At 47.1% G+C, this 19,579-nt stretch overlaps 1 protein-coding gene across 1 annotated transcript in view; it reads left to right on the top strand.

Annotated features, from left to right (window-relative positions):
- LOC125244446 (E3 ubiquitin/ISG15 ligase TRIM25-like) overlaps positions 1–17,036 on the top strand; it is a 30,026-nt gene extending 12,990 nt beyond the window's left edge. Inside the window, exons 2-3 of the mRNA XM_048154528.1 lie at positions 15,586–15,692; positions 16,943–17,036. Coding sequence (XP_048010485.1) covers positions 15,586–15,692; positions 16,943–17,036 — 201 coding nt within the window. The remainder of the gene's footprint in view (positions 1–15,585; positions 15,693–16,942) is intronic.
- Positions 17,037–19,579: the final 2,543 nt, after the last annotated feature.

Here is a 19,579-nt window from a genome sequence, read left to right as displayed (position 1 = left end):
TACAGAATTTATAAAGAAGATCTGCAAATGATACTGTATGTAACACATTTATAAGAGATGGTTTACACTATAGAATAGGGCAGTGGTTCTCAAACCTGTCCTGGGGACCCCCCACCACTGCACATTTTGCATGTCTCCCTCATCTAACACACCCAATTCAACTCTTGCAGTCTCTACTAATTAGCTGATGACTTGAATCAGGTGTGTTAGATGAGGGTGACATGCAAAATGTGCAGTGGTGGGGGGTCCCCAGGACAGGTTTGAGAACGTCTCGGTTACGTATGTAACCCTCGTTCCCTGAAGGAGGGAACGGAGACGTATGTCAGTAGTGACCGACGAATTGGGATATCGCTTAGAGAGCCCTATCATCTTTGTGTAAACTAAAACAAGCCAATGGAATTGGCGTGCGAAATTTGCATAATGCGCACCGCCCCCGACAGGTGTATATAAATAGGAAGCGGATGCAATCGCACTCTGTTTTTCGCTGAGGAGACAACTGGTGTCCGCACTACAGCGAGGGTACAGAAACTGTGGCGACGGGACGTACGTCTCCGTTCCCTCCTTCAGGGAACGAGGGTTACATACGTAACCGAGACGTTCCCTTTCAGTCGGTCACGTTCGACGTACGTCAGTAGTGACCGACGAATTGGGATCCCAGCTAAAGCGCCACAGTTACGAAACCCCTTCCAGTGCCCAGCGCAAGCTCAGCCGCCCATAGCACCGGCTGGCGGTGAAGGGGACGAGCTTACACCGAGAGAGCTTACTGCTGTCTAACCACTACCCACTAAGTAAACTAGACTACACTGGGGAAGCGAACCCGTAAGGGACGCTGCGGAGCCACTACCTACCCAATGGGGGAGGAGTTTACGTGGAGAATACACATATGGACTTGACCGGGGGCAGTACGCATATGGGGTCCCTGGGATGGCTCCACCTGGGTAGGGGGAGACTCATCTGACAGGTGACTGGCATTGGCATTGCAAGCCGACACTTAGAGTGGGTACAACACGTCTACCGACTAGTGGATGCGAGTACACGTGAAGATACCGGCTCTACACGTAGGCTATAAAACCTAGCGAACGTGTTTGGTGTCGCCCAGCCCGCAGCTCTACAGATATCTGTCAGCGAGGCGCCATGAGCCAGCGCCCAGGAAGAGGCCACCCCTCTGGTGGAGTGGGCTCTCAACCCGAGTGGGCAAGGCACACCTTGGGATTCATACGCCAAGGCGATGGCATCCACTATCCAGTGGGCCATCCTCTGCTTGGAGACAGCCTTTCCCTTCTGCTGGCCTCCGTAACAGATGAAGAGCTGATCTGAGGTCCTGAAGCTTCGCGTTCTATCCACGTAAACGCGCAGAGCGCGGACGGGACAGAGCAAAGCTAGGGCTGGGTCTGCCTCCTCCGAGGGCAGCGCTTGCAGGTTCACTACCTGATCTCTGAAGGGAGTGGTAGGAACCTTGGGCACGTATCCAGGCCGGGGTCTCAGGATGACGTGAGAATCACCGGGCCCGAACTCTAGGCACGCTTCGTCGACCGAAAACGCATGCAGGTCCCCTACCCTCTTCAGGGAAGCCAATGCGACCAGAAGGACAGTTTTTAGGGACATAACCTTCAGGTCGACTGATCGCAAAGGCTCAAAGGGATGACCCCGGAGAGCTGTGAGAACCAGGGTCAGATCCCAAGAGGGTACGGAGGAAGGGCGAGGAGGATTTAGTCTCCTCGCCCCCCTCAGGAACCTGACGATCAGATCGTGTCTCCCCAGGGACTTACCCTCAACTGCGTGGTGATGTGCAGCGATAGCGGCAACATACACCTTCAGGGTGGAGGGAGACAGCCTTCGCTCCAACCCTTCTTGCAGGAAGGAAAGCACAGATCTGACCGAGCATGATCGGGGGTCCTCTCGGCGAGAGGCGCACCATTCGACGAACAGGTTCCACTTCAGCGCGTAGAGACTCCTAGTGGAAGGAGCTCTAGCGGAAGTGATGGTGTCTACGACCGCTTGCGGGAGATCACTCAGAACCTCCGCATCCCGTCCAGGGACCACACGTGGAGGTTCCACAGATCGGGACGTGGGTGCCACAGGGTGCCCCGTCTCTGAGTCAGGAGGTCCTTCCTCAGAGGAATCGGCCAGGGAGGGGCTGTCGCGAGGAGAATGAGGTCTGAGAACCAGGTCCGAGTGGGCCAGTACGGAGCCACTAACAGAACCTGCTCCCCGTCCTCCCTGACCTTGCACATGAGTTGTGCGAGAAGGCTCACTGGAGGAAACGCATATTTGCGCAGACCCGGGGGCCAGCTGTGTGCCAGGGCATCCGTGCCGAGCGTGCCGCCGGTCAGGGCATAAAACCACTGGCAGTGGGCAGTTTCCGGGGAGGCAAACAGGTCTACCTGGGCCTCGCCGAAATGCTGCCAAATCAGCTGGACCGCCTGGGGGTGGAGCCGCCACTCGCCCGCAAGTGGAGGCTGCCGTGAGAGCTCGTCGGCTGCACGGTTGAGCACACCTGAGACACGAGTGGCCCGAAGGGACCTCAGATACTTCTGACTCCACAACAAGAGATGGCGGGCGAGTTGCGACATGCGACGGAAGCGTAGACCACCTTGACGGTCGATGTACGCAACGGCCGCAGTGCTGTGTGAGCGGACTAGAACGTGCTTGCCTGACAACAGCTTCTTGAAGCGGGCCAGCGCGAGACGAACCGCTAGCAACTCGAGGCAATTGATATGCCAATGCAGCTGAGGCCCCGTCCAAAGACCTGTCACTGCATGCCCGTTGTACGTGGCCCCCTATCCCGTGGCAGAGGCATCTGTGGAGACCACAGCGTGCCTGGACACTCGTTCGAGGGGTACTCCGGCCCGCAGGAACGAAGGGTCCGACCACCGGACAAGGGTGCGACGGCAGCTCGGTGTCACGGGGACACGGAGCGTGCCGCACTGCCACGCCCATCTCGGGACCCGGCCGCGGAGCCAGTGTTGAAGCGGTCTCATATGAAGCAATCCGAGCGGCGTTACCGCGGCTGCAGATGCCATATGCCCCAGGAGCCTCTGAAAATCTTTCAGTGGAGCCGCTGTCCTGCACTTGAGCGAGCTCAGGCAGTTCAACACCGACTGGACGCGCGCCTCGGTGAGACGCGCAGTCCGTGCGTCCGAGTCTAGCTCGAGACCGAGACAAGAGATCCTCTGCCCGGGGGCAAGTTTGCTCTTGTCCCAGTTGACCTGAAGACCCAACCGGCTGGGAGCTAAAACCATGTCGGGTAGGACTTTGTACTGACATGCCCGACCCTCGAACGCAGACCGGAGGAAGGGTCTGTGTCGAGGCAGAATCGAGACATGAAAGTACGCGTCCTTCAGGTCTATTGCTGCAAACCAATCCTGGGGACGGTCCAGGATTGGCCGTAGCCCACCGCCCTTTCTCGGTACAATGAAGTAGGGGCTGTAGAACCCCGACTTCATATCGGCTGGAGGGACCGGCTCGATTGTATCCTTCGCCAGGAGGACAGCAATCTCCGCCCGGAGAACAGGTGCATTGTCCAACGACACCTGAGTGAAGTGGACACCCCTGAAGACCGGGGGACGCCGGGCGAACTGAATCGCATAGCCGAGTCTGATAGTGCGAATGAGCCAGCGGGACGGGCTGGAAAGCGTGAACCACGCCTCCAGACTCCGAGCCAGCAGGACCAAAGGCACCACAGACGCACCGGGGGTGAGGCAGCGAGGCAGAGAGGGACCTGACTCGGACGGCTTGGGAGCGGCCCGGAGTGGGGTCGGACTCTGCGAGGCAGCAGTGTGCATGGGAGACGGCGCACGGGGCGCGGTCTGCGCCATCACACTGCCGCCTGCTGGCGAATGGGGAGGGAGCTGTCAGCGGCGAGGCAGGGCCTGACACACTGGCAGACACACCTTGTTGTGACCTGGAGTTTGAGGAAACTGCTCTTTTTGTGAAAAAGTGGGTACCGCTGGACTCCGGGGAGCCAGCGGCGGTTGATAGACAGACATCACAAATTCCCCCGGCCCTCCTCCGGGGGTGGGAGAGACGATGGTATTTTCTCCCGAAGAGCGAGAACCTTCCCCTCCAGGTTGCCCGTCTCAGTGCCGTGTTTTGCTCTTCCGTTTACCACCGGGCTTAGCGGAGACGGGCTGGGCACCACGCCCGCGACCGGCACCCTGCTGCCTGGCTGGTGTAGGCTGCTGCTTTGCCGTTTTAGCAGGGGCGGAGGATGATGCAGGCGGGCGCCCTCGGCGACGAGCGGGCTGAGGCTGAGCCACGGGCGGCTGGGTGGAGGCAGCAGCGGACCGCCGTGGCATGACGTGACTGATAGCCTCAGCCTGCTTCTGTGCAGCGGAGAACTGTTGGGCGAAGCTCTCCACCGCGTCACCGAATAGGCCGACCGGGGACACGGGGGAATTTAGGAACCGCTGCTTGTCGGCATCCCGCATGTCCGCGAGGGTCAGCCAGAGGTGGCGTTGCTGGACTACCAAGGTAGACATCGCATGACCAACAGCGCGTGCTGTCACCTTCGTTGCCCGGAGGGCAAGGTCAGTGGCAGCACGCAGCTCCCCAAGCAGCTGTCGGTCAGGACCTTCCTGGGGCATCTCCGACAGCGCCTTTGCTTGGTGAACCTGCAAGAGGGCCATCGCGTGCAGGGCGGAGGCAGCCTGCCCACAGGAACTGTAAGCTTTCTCAGTCAGACCGGTTGAGAACTTACAGGCCCGGGATGGGAGACGCGGCTCACCACGCCAGCCAGTGGCCGTTGGACACAACTGCATCGCAACGGACCGCTCGACTGGCGGGATCCTCGCGTACCCCCTGGCTACCCCGCCGTCCAGGGAGGTGAAGGCGGACGCGGGGCCAGGCCTGGTACGGGCACTATACGGTGTCTGCCAAGACCTGGTCACCTCATCATGCACCTCCGGGAAGAAAGGCATTGGGGCGGGACGCTGGGGCTGACCAGCGCGACCCCCCCCCAAGTACCAATCATCCAGCCGAGATGGGCCGGGACAGGGTGGAGGGTTCCACTCAAGCCCGACGCACAAGGCGGCCCGAGAGAGCACAGCCGAGAGTTCGGGATCCCAGAGGGCGGCAGCGCGTCCGGATCTTCCTCCCCCGAATTCTCAAACTCGCCTTCCGACGCAGCGATCGACATCTGATCCTCCGCCGGCGCACCAAAGGTAACGGCTGGACAGTCCGAAGAGGGCCCAGCGGAAACCAACGGCGGCAAGATGGGTTGCAGTGCTGACGAGGGGGCAGGGGCCCGAGGAGCGTTTCCGCTCGGCGGGGGAGCCCTGACCGTTATCCTCAGGCCGCCCTCCCTATACAGCGCCGTACCGTCATTCCGGTTCCCGGGGCCGGAAAAAACGGTCGTACGCGGCATAGGAGAGGGGACCCCCGCTTCCTGAGACTTCAGGAAGGAGAGCCTCGACCTCAGCACCGCGGTGGTCATGTTCCCGCAATGGGAACATGAAGCATCCACAAAAGCTGCTTCAGCGTGCTGAACGCCCAAACACGAGATGCAGCGATTGTGCCCATCAGCAGGGACCAGGGAACGACCGCACCCAGTAACGCACAGACGAAATGACATACTGTCAGGGTTCGTCTGTAAAGCTCTTTTAGAAGGGGAAGTCAACTCACTCGTGCTGAAGCACCCAGGGAGCGACGCGATGTGTCAGGTACACCACTCCCTGACACACCGAGGAACCGGCCCAAATCGCTACACACACACACTCTTTGTGTTGCTGTGAAAACAGCAGTTTTAGAGCTTATAGCTCAGCTCCTCGGACACTCGCGACCTCGCTGAACGTGCCCTCTCACCAGCACTGACAGCTCGCTGTAATCCTCTTCTGAGGCAATGTTTTAGAATAAACAAAACGAAGAAAGGAGTCTTCTAAATAGGACACCAGAGAATGGCTCCGAAGCGAAAGACAGAGTGCGATTGCATCCGCTTCCTATTTATATACACCTGTCGGGGGCGGTGCGCATTATGCAAATTTCGCACGCCAATTCCATTGGCTTGTTTTAGTTTACACGAAGATGATAGGGCTCTCTAAGCGATATCCCAATTCGTCGGTCACTACTGACGTACGTCGAACGTGACCGACTGAAAGGGAACCACTGGAATAGGGGATGCAGAAAGCATTATAAATGACTTAATATACATATACAAATCATTTGTAACAGGTAAGAAAGGTCTACAAATGATGCATTTACACATCATCTATAACAGGTGTTGAACACTTTGTAGTGTGCACTGCAGTGTAAGTGCTGACTGGTTAGGGTATAGACAGCTGTCTTCTCTGAAACACGTGGAGTGTTTAACTCTGTGCACCTGATGTGAGCTTCAGTGGAAGGTAAAACCGGTTCAGAGGTTCACTTTATCAGTAGATCCCACACACAGAACGCAGAACACAAATCTGTGTTGATGATAATTTAATATAATCCACTGGAATCACCTGACTGTAAGGCATTTAAAAATGTTTATCCACTTCAAAACAAATAAATTACTCTTCTTAAAAATAGTGCTTTAGCATACCTGCATGTTTGTGCTTTTGAACACTGACCAGCTTACAACTTCATCATTAAATCATAAACTGATCATTTACTAATGGTTTGTTCAACATTTGTTCATGATTAACAATTGTTTATTGAGATAATGATACTAAAACAATTTTGTCATAAATACTTCGATTATTATAAGTGATAATGTATCAACTAATAACTTATAAACCATCTACTAATGATCTGTTTGATTTATTTGATTAAGATAACTTACAACACATTTGTAAATTGTTAGCATAACACTTATCAATCATTTATGAATGTATATTCATGTTTTGTAAATGATTCGTTCATCATTAACTAAAAACGTATAAGTGTCTCACAACTGAATTAATAAAACATTCATAAAATGTTAACATATCACATCATTTATGAACATATAGCCATATTTTGTAAATGATTTGTTCATAATTAACAAATAATTTATAAATGACTTATAACTGAATTAATAAAACATTCATTAAATATTAGTATATCAGTTATCAATCATTTATAAATGTATATTCATGTTTTGTAAATGATTTGTTAATCATTAACTAATAATTCATAAATGACTTATAACTGAACGTTATTATAAATTGTTACCTGATTTTCCTTCTACTCATAAATGGGGATTTACAACATGGTATAATAAATTATCTATGAGGTATTTTGAGCTGAAACTTCACAGACACCTGAGACTTAAATAACATCTTGTATAAAGGGGCATAATAGGTTGCCTTCCGAAAATCGCAGTCCGCTGTGATTGATCTACTGCTTACTTTACCATAAACGGCAATGGGGATGTGCAGGGATGCCGGAAGAATTGTTCCTGGGACGGCTCAATGACTGCTGCTTATATATGCTCAAAATGATGATTGACAGGACTGTATGATTAGACTCCTCCTGAACCTACATTTGTAACTTCATTTATAACATCTGACCTGCATCGAACTGCATGGTTCAGAAAGCCGTCATTATAATAATGGTGAGAACCCTTTACTTTGTGTATGCCTTGGGCAGGAATTATTTAATATGAGGAATATAGTGATGTGTTCATTCCCAGAAGAAAACTCGACTATAATGGAGGTGTTTCAGGGAGTTCAGAAACAGTGACACTAATATAGAGAATAACTCCTGCTGGAGGAACTTTGTAACTTTGCAGACATTTTCATGCTCAAACAGCAACATTACACACTAAAGAAAGGTGAACAAGAAAAAAAGCATAAAAGGACCCATTTGAACCAGTAGTTCATCAAAAAAAAGTACATTCATCATTTACTCGTGTTATTCTAAACTGGAATTTCTGTTTTCTGAGGAACACAAATGAAGGTATTTTAAGAAATGTCTCATCTGTATGTATATTTAAAGTCAACATGGTCCGAAAGTTTCAATATTTAAAAAGTACATTAAAGTAGCATAAAAGAAATCCATACAACTCCAAAGGGGGTAATCTAAAGTTGCGTCCCAAATAACGCACTATACACTATGCACTTACACACTAAGTACTTATGCACTATGTACTCATCCATGTAGTGTATGAATTAAATTTTTTAATTTAAGTTTATTGAGCTGATGGGTTTATATACAACCATCCACACCAGAGCCTGCGAGCCAAACAAACAGTGAACTAATCTTCACGTGATGTCGTAGCCACATCTGATGGGTAATATAGAACTCATTATGAATACATGAAATAACTGTAACACAAACAACTTTTTTTTAAATTAACTAACACTCTGCTCTGCAGAGTCTCTTCTGCACCACTGAGGGTGAACAGTTAACTTTTTCTTTTCAGTTCATATAACAACTTGGGGCTCGAACAAGCTGTCCCCTTTTTGTCTTCGGCCCCTCATTTCCACAGGGACTAGGATCACAGCTAGAGTCAATTACAAGAAGGGTCGGAGGCTCTTCCGACACAGTGTTGTCAGAGGGTGTAAGGTTTGGCACTTCTGCCTCTGTGGTTACAGGTACCTGAGCAGTTATTGGAACCAAGGAGCCTTCCTCTGTGCAGGTGTATTTGCTTCACAGACGCTGCATCCAAGCAGGTATGTGGTCACTTAGATAGGGTTGCAAGCGATCATGATGCAGTATTTTCTCACTCGGTAGAGCACTGGTCCAAGGCATGCTGTGACAATGAATGGCTCTTGCCATTGGGCTTGGAGTTTTGGTCTGTAGCCATTTTGTCTGCTACTGACCCTCACCAACACAAGACCACCTACTTGGTAGGACTTCTCTCTGGCTCGTAAGTCATAGACCTTCTTCTGGTGAGTCTGAGCAGAGTGTATGTTCTGGCACGCCACTTGATGGGCCTGCTGCAGGTTAGCTTGCAGTTCCTGGACAAACTCAGATTGACCTTTAGCTCCCCTGTAAACTCAGCCATCCTTAACCAGATGTTATGTGGCTGGAAAACTTCTCGCCCCAGCATTAGCTGATTTGGTGTTAAACCTTTTGCTGAATGCAGAGTGCTCCAGTATGCTGCAATGAGTAAGGGAAGATGTTTATCCCAATTATGCTGACTTTGGTCCACATAGCACCATATCATCTGCAAGAGCGTTCTATTGAACATTTCCACATGTCCGTTAAAAACTGGATGATATGGTGTGATCCGGGTCTTGGTTACTTGTAACAGGCAAACTCTCAAAGTTCCGTCCTTAGCCAGTGTGAATCTCAAGGGGAGCACCAAAGCATGAGATGAAGTCAAATACCAACCTCTTTGCTGTTGTCTCAGCTCCTTGTTCAGGGACAGGGAACGCCTCTACCCAGTGTGTAAACTGGTCGATTATAACGAGGATGTACCTGACTTGGATTCTGGGAATGGTCCTAGGACATCAAGATGGAGTTGATCCATATGTGCTCCAGCCTGGTAGTTCTGGAGCTTGGCCCTTCCCATTGGACTAGTTGTCTTACAGGAACTACACTGTGGGCACTTCTTGACGAAAAGGCGTACATTGCTCCCCATATTGTACCAGTGGTAACGCCTGCGGAGGCACATAAGCTTCTTTTCCTCCCCTACATGACCTGCTTTTGCTAGATTTTGACAGGCTTGGAGAACCTCATTCTTTAGCGAAACCAGAAAAAGTAAGCGCATAGATGACATACCTCCAGTGACATAATCCCAACGATAAGAGGACCCCATCTCGCATATCCACTTGAGACCAACACAGCCAGTACTTGCGAACCGCTGGGCTCTGCATCATGACCCCTTCCTTAGCAGGCAAGGAACTATCAGACATCCATTTATGGAGAACAGAAAGGTCTGGGTCAGCTAATTGTTCTTCCCTAAGACTTTCAAGGCTCAGCGGTTGCAGCTAGTTTGAGGTAGGACCTGGGTTGTTATCACCTTCTTCATTAACAAGACTAGGAGTATTAGTGCCACTACCTTTATTCTGACAGTTGAGCGAGTGTGTGCATCTTACCACCAAGGGGATAGCATCATCACCATCAATGGGCCAGATTTGAGGAAGATATTAGATCTTTGGACAGAAGGGACAGCCCTTGCACGGCAAGCTATCTAGCTGTCTTCCTGCTTGATAACAGTCACAAGGTTCAGCAGTGTGTCAGCATGGTGTGTACCCGGCCTATGCTCAATGACAAAGTTGTACTGGCTGAGTTCTTCAAGCCACCTAGCAAGTTGGCCTTTTGGTCACTTAAACCTGTATAGCCATGTTAGGCTGCTGTGATCCGTCTTCAATATGAAGTTAAACCCCACCAAATAGTGGCGGAACTGTCTTGTGAATCTGACAACTGCTAGGAGTTCTTTACGTGTGACATAGTACCTCTTGTGTGCTGGTGTGAGGAGACAGCTGGCAAATGAGATAACCACCTCTTCCCCCCACTGTAACTGTGAGAGTACTGCTCCAATGCTCTAGATGGACGCATCGGTGTCCAAGACAAACTGTCCTGATGTAATTGGGAACACCAAGATGGGTGCAGTTGTGAGGCATCAGATGTTTGAATGCCTTTTGCTGCTCCTTTTCCCAGGAGAAGGGAGTCCCTTTGTTGAGTAGCTTTGTCAGTGGTGTAGTGATTTCAGCAATCTTGGCAACAAACCTCCTATAATAATTGCACAGACCCAGGAAAGACTGGTGTTCCTAGATACTGGTCATTAATGAGGGCTGGATTGGTCTTAATTGGTCATTAATGAGGGCTGGATTGGTCTTAATTCCTTCACCGCTCACAACGTGACCAAGAAACAGGACTTCATCTCTTAGTAGCTGGCATTTTGAGGGCTTAAGTTTCAGTCCATAATCCTGCAACCTCTGAAAAACCTCTGCGAGCCAATTTCAATTCAATCTGCTAATATCCTGACTGAAGGTCAAGTGTAGAGTAAGTCTTTGCACCACCCAGCACATCCAGGCATTCCTCTATTTTTGGTTAAGATCATTAAGCTGGCGATAATCTTTTTTCTTACAAGGACAATAGGGGATGGCCACTGTGAGCTTGAGGGGACAACAATACCTGAATCAAGCATTTTCTTGAAATGTGTTTCCTCCTCATTCCAGAACCCTAAATGGGTACGTCGTACTGGCTGTCGAACAGACTGACACAGTCCGGTGTCTATGCTGTGCTGCAGAGCAGAGAACTTCCCAAGATCATCATCAGTTGCTGCAAAAACTGCTTGATGTTCACTCAGCAGAGCCACTAACATCTCTTGTTGCTGTTCAGTGAGCGTTTCGCTTGCAGAAGTGAACAACTGTCTGAGGTGTTCTGGAAGGTCAAGAGCATTTGGTGATGACACCCTTCTTATGTTGTGCTCATCTAGAGGCTCACTGTCAGGGTCTTGTGGCACTGAGTCCCCACCTTTTTTATACAACTGAGTGTCGATTGGAACTGAGTAGGCCCTCTTTCCCTTCTCTTGAGCATCAGGATATGCTTTGGTGAGCACACCCAAACAGACTCTGTGTGATAAGAGTCTGCTGGAAGCTGAGACATTGCATAGCCTGACAGGGATCCTCTGTTCCATGTTAATCATGATACTGCCTGAAGACACTCCATCAGCCTGGCTAACAGGCTCTAGAACAGCAGGGAGGTCTGGTTTCGGGTCATCTAACACACCTCAAACTAGACATTCACACTCTGGTGGCACAGTGAAATCACCCACTATCATCACTCTTGAAATGGCATAGTCTGGCCCTTTGCCTTCAGATATATAGGCTGGGATGAGTTCTGAGCCCATGAAAACTTTACCGGAAGCATATATGGTGAAATGAGCAGCTTTTAGGAAATCTAAGCCCAGGAGCAAGGCATCCTGAATTGGTGCAATGCAAACTGTCCACTCCAACACTTTTGTGCCAATTCTGACTGCCATACTGGAATTTATTTGTTGGGTGGGTCTTACAGTAGAAGGAAGAACAACAGAAGTGGGAGGAGGCAGACGGTCTATGGGTAGTTGAAGCTTATCAACTTTATCAATGAGTGTTTGCAGCTGGAGCTGTGTAACATAGCCCTGTGCCTGCACTCTACGTGATTGCAACTCCTGTGGCTCCTCATCAGGGTCCATGTTTTGATCAGCCCAGGATACTCAACATGTCCTCCCCCTCTGATCGAAGTCTTGTCCGAGTGTGGCTTTAAAGTTGTGTTCATAAGATGATACTAGCCGTTGTGCATCATCCAGTGATACAGGGTCGCGGTTCATAACCTTGTATGTCACTTTTTGGTTGCGCAGCCCTTTGAGAAAAGCATCAGCAGCAATTTGCTCCCTGACCTCAGTGTCAACCCCAGGATAAGCAAAATTACCAGCCTGTGAACCTCCTCAGCAAACTCTGAAACAGTTTCTTTAGACTGCCGCAGTTCTCCAAGTCTCCTCCGTGCTGTGGTGGGAGGCTCTCTTTGGCTAAGTTGGAAAGCCAGCTGTTCTTTCAGCAGAAAGTAATCTTCACGTATGTGTTCGGGTAATGAGCACAGATATCTGACAGCAACTCCCTGTAAACATTCATGGAGTTTATCCACTCTTTCTACTGTACTCCATCTTTAAATGACAGCTCTGCGCTCAAAAGAAATTATGAAAGAGTCTCAGTCATCTTTACCATCATAAGCATCAAGTTCAACTTTAGGTCCATCTGTAGCTCTACCACGAGGGGTTGTGAGGTGATGGGTGGGCACTGAAGCAGTTAAAGGTGTGTGCATGTTTGGGCCCAAGTTGAAAGAGCCATTATAATGGCTAGGTCCTTGTGCACGAGTTCTGGATCTTACATCAGGGCCAGGCCCTGTGACATCTCCGTCTGTTACAAGGGTTCTATCGGGCAGCTGCAATTGTGGTAGTGTCTTTATGTGGGTGGGGACCACAGGTTACTTTGCTGGCATTAGGCTGCTGCATGAGAGTAAACAAACTGGACTCTGTCGCTTCCAGTCTTTGGAGCAGAGGCGAAATGGCATGTTGGTGTCGCTTATTTTGTTGTGACAGAACAGCCTGTAGCCATTGTGGGGGGTCTGGAGCAGCTGATGCACCAAGTTGGACTTAAACTCAGATCCATTTTGTATTACAATTTAACTAGAAAACTTTTCTTACACTTATTTTTTTCTTTTTTTGATTTCTTTTTTTAATTATTATTTATTAATACTCAAATATATTGTGTGGCTTGTGAGTTTCAACGTAGATTTGCAAGGCTGTTTCGTATAGTGTCCATGAAACTTGGCAGGCAGTCAACAGCAGTGCTGGATTTGGCAGACTGCCAGCGCCACGCCTCTCCGCTGGGGGAAGGGAAACTCTGTGATGCTCTTATCTCCGTTAATTTGCGGTAAATGCAATGACTAAACGTGGTCAATCAGTGTTTAATACTTCACAACAAATGTTTTGCAGTGATTAAAATGCCCATCAACTCACAAAGGATGTCCCAGCAGTTCACCACACTCACAATTCGCTGATGACTGTCAATCATGCTCTACTGAAACCACTTGTTGTGCTTTAGTCTTTCATTTAACAGCATCCGAGGAGGTGTGAAGAGAAGCACACAAGAAAGTGAATCTGTTTAAGAAACTTCACTTAACTTATTTAATCACAACTTTACAATAGCGGGGGTTTATGCTCTTGCCCAGCACTGATGGGTTTATATGCAACCATCTGCACCAGAGCCTGCGAGCATACTGACACTAAATGTAAATCAAACAGTAAACTAATCCCCGCGTGATGATGTAGCAACATCTGATATATATACACTCACCTAAAGGATTATTAGGAACACCTGTTCAATTTCTCATTAATGCAATTATCTAATCAACCAATCACATGGCAGTTGCTTCAATGCATTTAGGGGTGTGGTCCTGGTCAAGACAATCTCCAATCTCCTGGTCAAGACAACTCCAAACTGAATGTCAGAATGGGAAAGAAAGGTGATTTAAGCAATTTTGAGCGTGGCATGGTTGTTGGTGCCAGACGGGCCGGTCTGAGTATTTCACAATCTGCTCAGGATTTTCATGCACAACCATTTCTAGGGTTTACAAAGAATGGTGTGAAAATGGAAAAACATCCAGTATGCGGCAGTCCTGTGGGCGAAAATGCCTTGTTGATGCTAGAGGTCAGAGGAGAATGGGCTGACTGATTCAAGCTGATAGAAGAGCAACTTTGACTGAAATAACCACTCGTTTCAACCGAGGTATGCAGCAAAGCATTTGTGAAGCCACAACATGCACAACCTTGAGGCGGATGGGCTACAACAGCAGAAGACCCCACCGGGTACCACTCATCTCTGCTACAAATAGGAAAAAGAGGCTACAATTTGCACAAGCTCACCAAAATTGGACAGTTGAAGACTGGAAAAATGTTGCCTGGTCTGATGAGTCTCGATTTCTGTTGAGACATTCAGATGGTAGAGTCAGAATTTGGCGTAAACAGAATGAGAACATGGATCCATCATGCCTTGTTACCACTGTGCAGGCTGGTGGTGGTGGTGTAATCTTGTGGGGGATGTTTTCTTGGCATACTTTAGGCCCCTTAGTGCCAATTGGGCATCGTTTAAATGCCACGGCCTACCTGAGCATTGTTTCTGACCATGTCCATCCCTTTATGACCACCATGTACCCATCCTCTGATGGCTACTTCCAGCAGGATAATGCACCATGTCACAAAGCTCAAATCATTTCAAATTGGTTTCTTGAACATGACAATGAGTTCACTGTACCAAAATGGCCCCCACAGTCACCAGATCTCAACCCAATAGAGCATCTTTGGGATGTGGTGGAACGGGAGCTTCGTGCCCTGGATGTGCATCCCACAAATCTCCATCAACTGCAAGATGCTATCCTATCAATATGGGCCAACATTTCTAAAGAATGCTTTCAGCACCTTGTTGAATCAATGCCACGTAGAATTAAGGCAGTTCTGAAGGCGAAAGGGGGTCAAACACAGTATTAGTATGGTGTTCCTAATAATCCTTTAGGTGAGTGTGTGTATATATATATATATATATATATATATATATATATATATATATATATATATATATATATATATATATATATATATATATATATATATATATATATATATACAGAACTCATTATGAATACATGAAATAACTAACACAAACAACTTATTTTAATTAACTTACACTATAACAATACTTAAAAACGTCATAGAATAGTGCATAAGTACGTGAATTGGAATACACCTTAAGTCTTCTGAAATTATAAGAAAAATCAAATATGATAGCATGTTTAGTCATATGACATGCATTTGATGTGATTGGCATGTCACCATATTTGATTTAGGCTCTAGAAACAGATAAATTCTTCATAATATCTTTTTTTGTGCTTTACAAAAAAGACGTGAGGATGTGAGTTTGTAAAGATGTGAGGACGAGTAAACAATGAAAGAATTTACATTTCTGGGTGAACTATCCCTGCAAAGGCTAGGCATTGATTAAATAATTCTGGCACTTATGATTGATCTTATAATCTTATCATACAAGATCTTTAACCCCTCAATCTCACCACTTCACTGATACTGGATTCATATCTGTTTACTTGATGATTTATGTGATGTTTCTCCTGTCATTGGTTTGTCCTTTAACACCATGATGATTTATGTGATGTTTCTCCTGTCATTGGTTTGTCCTTTAGCACCAGCTGAAGGAGACGCAGAGGTCATTCCAGCAGAGGATCCAGCAGAGAGAGAAAGATCTTCAGCAGCTGAGAGAGGCTGTGGAGTCTCATAAGGTGAGTCTGGAGCAAGGTTATTATAGTTTTGCATTTTTCATTAGTTTTTATTTTGTTTTGACTTTTTGTTTTCAAATTCAGTTTAGTTTTAATTAGTTTTTAAAGTGGGTTTGCTAGTTTAGTTTAGTTTTTATTTTTTGAAAATGCTTAGTTTTAGTTTAGTTTTTATTAGTTTTAGTGTTAGTTTTAGTCTTTTTTTTGTAATTTGGTCTATTTGTCAGGGGCAAGATTCAAAAAGGTCAGAAAAAGTATTGTGTAATATTAACTCAACAAAAACATCATACAATTTTAGAAAATATTCATTAAAAAATAAAACCAGTATATAATATGTACATATGGGCACAAATATGTCAACAGTCTCAACACTCCGCTGTAAGTGCAAAATGTGTAAGTGATGTGTGCCAGTAAAAAACCTAAAGAGCCAACAGACTAAAGAAGAGATACATGAACCGCATGTATTCAACCCATTTTTGAGCCAAAATAAGACATTTCTGTCTTTAAGACATCTCAGTCTGTTTCACCGGACTGAACATGTTTAATCGGTGTTTATCGGGTCATGGAATGTCTGCGCGGTGTGAACAGTTTTCCAACAAACGGCAACCAACTCTGACGTAATCTGACCTGGCTATGAACTGTTGCTGTCGGTACACAATCCGTTCCACCTGCACGATCTGTATCACACATGCGCGTAATTATGTAGTAGAAAACGTCACGGTTTTCCTACACTATCGGTACCTACTAATGAAACACTTGACGGCAAGGCGGCACAACTTGCGGCATATTTGTGTAACGTTAGTTGTATTGTGTTTAACATTTAACAGCGGGTCTATTTTGATGCTTTTAAATGTAGCTTACACTATGGATTACGATGTGTTTACGTGGTTGCCAATCCAAAATAATAAAGGAGTTGTGAGTCGTTACATGAACATACATGATCAGTTTCCTCCATGCTCTCCTATGCGATTCATTGCTGGTAGCTATAAGGCTTAACTTACTTAACTTGCCGTGTTTTGGTCTGAGGTCAGTAGTATTGTCAAAGACAGTTTGTGTCGTTTTTTTTATTTAAAAGCTGCTAATAGTATAATGAATTTCAAAGATAATGAATTTCGAACATTTTTATTCAAAGATCAACTGTCATTAGTCTTTAGTCTAAATATTAAAATCATGAACACAGATGTCATTGTGAAAAGAAAAAAAAACAATGACTGTTGTAGCTGAGTAAACGAAAATAACGAAATAATTGTGTAGTGATTCTTTGTAGGTACACAGTGCTGCGAACAATCAATCACTCCTTAGCGTGCATCACTGTCCTCCTCGCGGCTGCAGCAACTTGCGCTCTCTTCATCAAGGCTTAAAACAAAAAGGGGACAAAAGGGTCGTATTGTCTTTGTGCATATAGACTAATTAGATAAATGAATAGAAACAATAAAACTTTAAATTCACACATAGCCTACCTAGGTTGTGGAGGCCCGACGTCAGCATATTTCGCGGAGGTTTTCACTGTTTCCAGCACTCCTGTCTTTCCCAGGATGTATTTATGGAACTCTGCGTAATTCATCACCAAATTAATTTTTACTTTGATTTCGCTGCGTTTCTCACATCGGTCCAGTCACCTTTCATAATTGAAAACACCCGTTCTGAGTATGCATTGCTCGCGGGGATGCTCAAAATGAAAGACAGTAGCTTGGCATACTGTGGGAACGCAGACCTGCTCCTGAGTGCTTGGCCCCAAAGCTCACCTACAGGGTGACTGTGTATCTCCAGATGAGGCAATATCTCTTTCAGAACACAGCTTTTGTTGTAGAGCTCGTCCAGGTCAAGCTCATCCTCCATCTGAAGGGCAGATACAGCTGCGGTTAATTTCTGGTAGCTGATTTCTTGCTTTTCCTTTAGATTGAAACACTGGATGTTGAACAGGTGCCCAGTTTCGGAGAAATCGAACCATTTCTCAAGGTATTGCTCCGCGGTATCATAGAAACTCGTGAATTCTCTCTTGAGCCTGTCAACCCTAAGATTAACGGAGGAGAGGAGGACACGGTCAACTTTTGCTCCGAAAAAAGCATCCTTTTTGCGCTGCTGCAGTTTGGTTCGGAGGCCCTTCATCAGCGCATACACTTCAACTGAGGTGAGACTGTCACTCTCAAGACTCAGCACAGCACCAGTGAACATCTTTAAAGTATTTTGCAAGAAGAAGGGAGTGACCTCCAACTCGCTGCATTCATTTTCCTCTCCATGCTCGTTACCCCGGAGCGCTTCCCAGAGGACACGGGGGCACTCCTCCTCTCCCAGCGACAAGAAGTAGCTCCGCACAGCTGGCCAGGTGGTGATAAGTCTGTCAATTGCAGGGAGCAGGCTCAACCATCGTGTTGGGACGTGGCGCAACAGTGTATGGTACTCCATGTCAGCAAATTCAAAAATTTCTTTGAGGGTGGAAACTCTCTTGGCAGAACAGCTGAAATGGTTGAATGATTTCATCACAATAGTCTCCACATCTGTTTGCAGTGCATTGCTGGCACGTTTAACGGCATTGTGTATAATGTGAGCTGGGCAGTTTGCGGGCAGGATCTTGTTGTTGATTTTTTTTAGATTTTGGTAAATGGAGTGTTTTCTGCCGTAATTCACAGCCGCATTGTCAGCCGAGTATGCCGAGATGTTATGGATGCTGAGTTTGTGTTCCTTTAATTTATTCAGTAAGGTGTCAGTGACAGCATCTGCGCTCTCGGCTGCCTGTTCAAAGAAATCAAGAATTCTGTTCTTGATGCCCTGCTCAGGAGTCCAGAATCTCACAGAGATCGGGAATGTTTTCACATTGCCTTTATTAGAGGCATCTGTTGCAATGGAAAAGAATATGTCTTTTGACTCGAGGCTCTGGGAGAAGTCAGATGCGAGGGGTGCCAGGACGTTTGTGACCAGTGCTTCAGCTTTTGTGCGACCGCAGATGACGAGTTTAGCTATAGCCGAATCAGAGTACAGTTTTGGTGTTAACTTCATCGCACAGTCAAGCAATCTGTATAATTGTTGGTGGGCCACACAGTGGAACACGGAGGTCAGCTCAGCAGCAGCTATTTTATTATACATGGAATCATCCTGCTTCTTAAAGAAGGACGAGACCAACGTGTTGGTCTGTACTATGGCAGTGTTGGTACAGTGTAGTTTGCTGCTAGCATGCAGCCTAACATCTGCCTCCCCTCCGTGAGAAACACCAAACTCTTTCCTACACACTTTGCAGAACACTTTACTTTCATCACTTAAGGCTGTGGCAATCCATGTATACTTCCCCACCCACTCCTCCCGGTACCTGCAGAGACGTTTTTGCTTTTTAGCAGCGTGTTGGGGTTCCGGTACACTAGCCATACCAACGAATGAATGAATGAAAATTAGCTTATCAATGCATATCTAATTTCGTGCCTAGCCGCCTATGGTATTTTTTTAGAACTTAGAAAAAAGATGCTGCAGCCAATGAGCAGCCGGCGGGGGCTGGTTGCAGGACGACTCAACTTCCGCAGACAGTTTTTAATGTTTATCAGACAATAACTACTCAAGATTTTGCTTTAGTACAATTTTCGGGACAATTAGGGCCAGATTCAGGATTCGGGACAACAGTTTAGATTTCGGGACTGTCCCGAATTTTTCGGGACATCTGGTCACCCTAATAAGGAACATAATATGCATTTCTGCCTATTACTATCTATTATTACTATCCTAAGACTATCTGCACTTACATGAAGAAAGAACTACAAACAAGTGTGGGGAAACGTTATAAAGTATTTCAAACTGACAATGGAAATGACTTGAAAGAAGCATGTGTGCACAGATCGTGTACCCACAGTTGCCATGACGATGAGGCAAGTCCCCTGCAAAGACAGCTGTTTGATTGCGCCCGCGCCTCACGCACACA

Source organism: Megalobrama amblycephala, linkage group LG14, assembly GCF_018812025.1.
Source record: "Megalobrama amblycephala isolate DHTTF-2021 linkage group LG14, ASM1881202v1, whole genome shotgun sequence".
NCBI lineage: Eukaryota > Metazoa > Chordata > Actinopteri > Cypriniformes > Xenocyprididae > Megalobrama > Megalobrama amblycephala.
The sequence above is the reverse complement of the archived record's forward strand: the minus strand, read 5'-3'. Positions and strand labels throughout refer to the sequence as shown.